This window comes from Sinocyclocheilus anshuiensis, unplaced genomic scaffold, assembly GCF_001515605.1.
Source record: "Sinocyclocheilus anshuiensis isolate Anshui unplaced genomic scaffold, SAMN03320099.WGS_v1.1 scaffold293, whole genome shotgun sequence".
Classification (NCBI taxonomy): domain Eukaryota; kingdom Metazoa; phylum Chordata; class Actinopteri; order Cypriniformes; family Cyprinidae; genus Sinocyclocheilus; species Sinocyclocheilus anshuiensis.
The window spans coordinates 545,990-549,863 of NW_015540858.1; the positions used below are offsets into that span (position 1 = coordinate 545,990).

The window sequence follows — 3,874 nt, forward strand, 5'->3', positions numbered from 1 at the left end:
TGGAGAAGCTGCAGTTCTCTCATTCTTCCAGAGCGGCAGGCGGCGCTACAGTCCCTCACTCGCACCGCTGCAGCGCCACCCGGTTCCTCAAAATCTCTCCCATCCGCAATTTGATGATGTTGGAGCTTCTCTGAGCGTCTAAAACGGTTGACAGCTCTTTATTAAACCAACAAATGCGCCAGAAGTGAGCGGACTTCTGTAGATTAACGGTAAAAGCGGTCGAGGAAGGCGCAAACATGTCGGCCAGCGCTGTTTATGTGTTAGATCTGAAGGGGAAGGTAAGATAACGGTTCACTAGCACGGCAGGCTAAAGCTAATCCTCATCAAACACAGGATTTAAAGTTATTCTTAATTAAAAACAATCAACATGTTTCCTTTGGTCTGAAAGCTCTGAGAGTATTTAAAAGTCCAGATTCTCCTGTATTAGTTATTAAAATAAAAATGAACTTTCGACAGCTGCTTATTATTAACTGATGTTTTTAATTTTGTAACCGTCAAAAGTCAATTATTGTTGATCACTCATTTATAAAGAGCAGACATTTGTATTCATACTTATTCTTTAGTTTGTCTGCATCCTTGTGCTTTAGTTTATTTAATAGGATATAATTCATATTTTGTTTGTTTTGTAAAGCACTTTGAGTTGCATGAAATAGTTGCACATTTAATCTTACCTTATATAAACTTTATTGTATGTACAGTCTTGCAAAGTCATTGCCTTCATCTGACAGTGTAAACTGAATGTTTGATCTGCATTAAGTCATGAAATTGCTATACATGGTGTTACACAAAGTTTTGCATGAACTGCATAACTAGTCTAATTGTTTAATCTGGTAAGCTGCTGATTCCTGGCCTCGGTTACTATGGTAACTATAGTGTATCTGGGTTAATATGGATATTTGGACATTCAAAAAATGTCCTGAATTAGAAAGTCAGCAGCTATTGGAAATTGAGTCAGTGGATTTGAAATGAGTCGTGTGTGTGTGTGTGTGTGTGTGTGTGTGTGTGTGTGTGTTGGACATGTCCGAGATCGAGCATTTCATGACCCTGCTGATGGATAAAGAGGAGGAGGGAACGCTGTCGCCCATCCTGGCTCACGGGGGAGTTCGCTTCATGTGGATTAAACACAACAACCTGTACCGTATCCTTCCAAACCTCTAGAAAAACAGACGATATAGAGTTCTAGAACTAAAAATCCCTTTCATTTTCTAAATGGAGAAATGTAGATTTTTCAAGACAGACCTACTATGAGCTCTGAGGTTATTATAGTTAACCAAAACTAAAACCATAAAAAGCATTTTTGTTACTTGAAATAAAATGTTTTCTGAAATATAATAAAACTTAACATTAAAACTGAAATAACATTAATAAAAACATGATTTGCATTGATTCACACAGGGTTCCCAGGTCATTTGTTCCCTAAAAAGTAGTTTTATGATTTTAACTTTTTTTTTTTTTTTGCGCTTCAAATCTAATTTTTGTAATGTTGTGATTGATCTTGGATCTGATTATTTTAAATCATTTTATAATATCTCTTAAGGAGAAAATATTACAAAAGGGAAAATATAAAGATTGTAAAAAGTTATTTTATTTATTTTTATATACGTTATTTGTATATTTACAATTCAAGGATATCAACTTTTAAAAAGACAAGTTCAATAAATGCATGATGTTGATGAATATCTCAATATTGACCAAAATAATCATGATTATGATTATGGGTTTTGCTATAATCTATTAACTAATTATTTAATTTGTGAATTATGAAATGACTGGATAAATGTGACTGGATGAGCCAAATTATAAAATTACAAAACTGTCATAAAAATGACACTAATGAACTCTATTGCTTTATTACTATAATTAGTATTAATGATTTTAATTGGTATTAGTCTTTGAGTTTTTAAATGATTATGTAAAATGAAAACTAAATTAAATAATAATTCAAATATTGCAATATAAATTGGAAAAATACATTCAGGACAATGGCTGCTGAATAAATGGCTGATCACTGTTGCATTTTATTAGATTTTGATCTTACTTAGGATCATTTTACAATATTTTTGTTGTAACCTGTTAATCATTTTATTGGTTTATTTTGTCTCTTAACCTGCTGACAAACAGTTGTTGCAACATCCAAAAAGAATGCTTGCGTCTCCCTGGTTTTCTCCTTCCTCTACAAAATTGTTCAGGTACGTTATAAATCAGTTTCAGCGTTTCTCTTTTAAACTTAAAGTGATTTCTGGGTGAGGGAGCTCATCTTATTGCATCATAACTAATAATTATATATATATATCGGTTTATCACTGCATACATTTCGGCATGACAACAGGTGTTTGATGTGTCTGTTTTCCAGGTTTTCTCTGAATACTTCAAGGAGCTGGAGGAGGAGAGTATCAGAGATAATTTTGTCATAATCTACGAGCTGCTGGATGAACTCATGGACTTTGGATACCCGCAAACCACTGACAGCAAGATCCTTCAGGAGTGAGTACATGCTTGATTTCCTTTTGTGAACCATTTTAAACAGTTCTGTCCACTCGCCCTCAAGCCGGACGACTGACATTCACTTAAAAGTTTTTAAATCATTACATTGTTTTGTTTCAAGCGAGGCAATTCTAAAATACTTCCAGGCCTCTCTCTGACCCAGCAGATATCATTCAGTAATAACTGATGGACGGGTGTGTTTATTTTTCACAGATACATCACGCAGGAAGGTCACAAGTTGGACACGGGCGCTCCGCGACCCCCTGCCACGGTCACCAACGCCGTCTCCTGGAGGTCAGAGGGCATCAAGTACAGGAAGAACGAGGTTTTCCTGGACGTCATCGAGTCTGTGAACCTCCTGGTATGTTTTTAGAAGCAGCACGTTTCTTAGATGTCTCTAGACGTGCTCAGAATAAACACAGGAATCCATCATAACAAACAGGATGCAGTCACATCCATGTCATTGTGCTTGTGTTGTGTGAGGAGATGAACCTGCTGTTCTTATGAAAGCTTTAGCACTTTACCGAAACAGTCCAGGCCAAGAGTTTAAGGACTGAGATGAGCCATGTTAACTAATACGACTGGACAAGCAATTGAATTATATTATATTATATTATATTTTGGCTTCTAACGATTATGAAAGCAAGATAATTGCATTTAGTTGTGGAAGGGCACTAAAATAAAGTTGATTTTATTTATTTTGGCCAGATTTATATACAAGTATTAATTATTCTGATTACATTTATATGATTATTAAAAAAATATTTTAATCAAATTTATATATAATTGATATAAAATATAAAAATAGTTTTAGTTAACGATATGTGACCCTGGACCACAAAACCAGTCATAAGCGTAAATTTTTCGAAATTGAGATTAATACATCATCATTCAAATAGATACAACTATTTGAAAATCTGGAATCTGAGGGTGCAAAAAAAATCTAAATATTGAGAAAATCGCCTTTAAATTTGTCCAAATGAAGTTCTTAGCTATGCATATTACTTGGCAAAAATTAAGTTTTAATATATTTACAGTAGGAAATTTACAAAATATCTTCATGGAACATGATCTTTACTTAATATCCTAATGATTTTTGGCATAAAATAAAAATCAATAATTTTGACCCATACAATGTATTTTTGGCTATTGCTACAAATATCCCCCAGCGACTTAAGACTGCTTTTGTGCTCCAGGGACACATATTACCTTGGAATTTACTTAATATTTAATTTGATAAGTATATAAAAATGTTTTAAAAAATGATAGATAGATAGATATATATTTTTTTTTTTTGTTGAATTATGTTTAATGTAAGTTGAAGGATATTACTTTCAAATTTCAATAAATGCATGATGGTTCAAAAGCCAACGAGTATCTCAATATTAAC

General features: G+C 33.6%; 1 protein-coding gene across 1 annotated transcript in view; it reads left to right on the top strand.

The window, feature by feature from the left end:
• The first annotated feature begins 236 nt into the window (after positions 1–236).
• LOC107687925 (AP-1 complex subunit mu-1-like) overlaps positions 237–3,874 on the top strand; it is a 27,031-nt gene continuing 23,393 nt past the window's right edge. The window contains exons 1-5 of the mRNA XM_016485413.1: positions 237–278; positions 1,012–1,138; positions 2,122–2,189; positions 2,354–2,484; positions 2,698–2,845. Of these exons, the coding sequence (XP_016340899.1) occupies positions 237–278; positions 1,012–1,138; positions 2,122–2,189; positions 2,354–2,484; positions 2,698–2,845 (516 nt within the window). The remainder of the gene's footprint in view (positions 279–1,011; positions 1,139–2,121; positions 2,190–2,353; positions 2,485–2,697; positions 2,846–3,874) is intronic.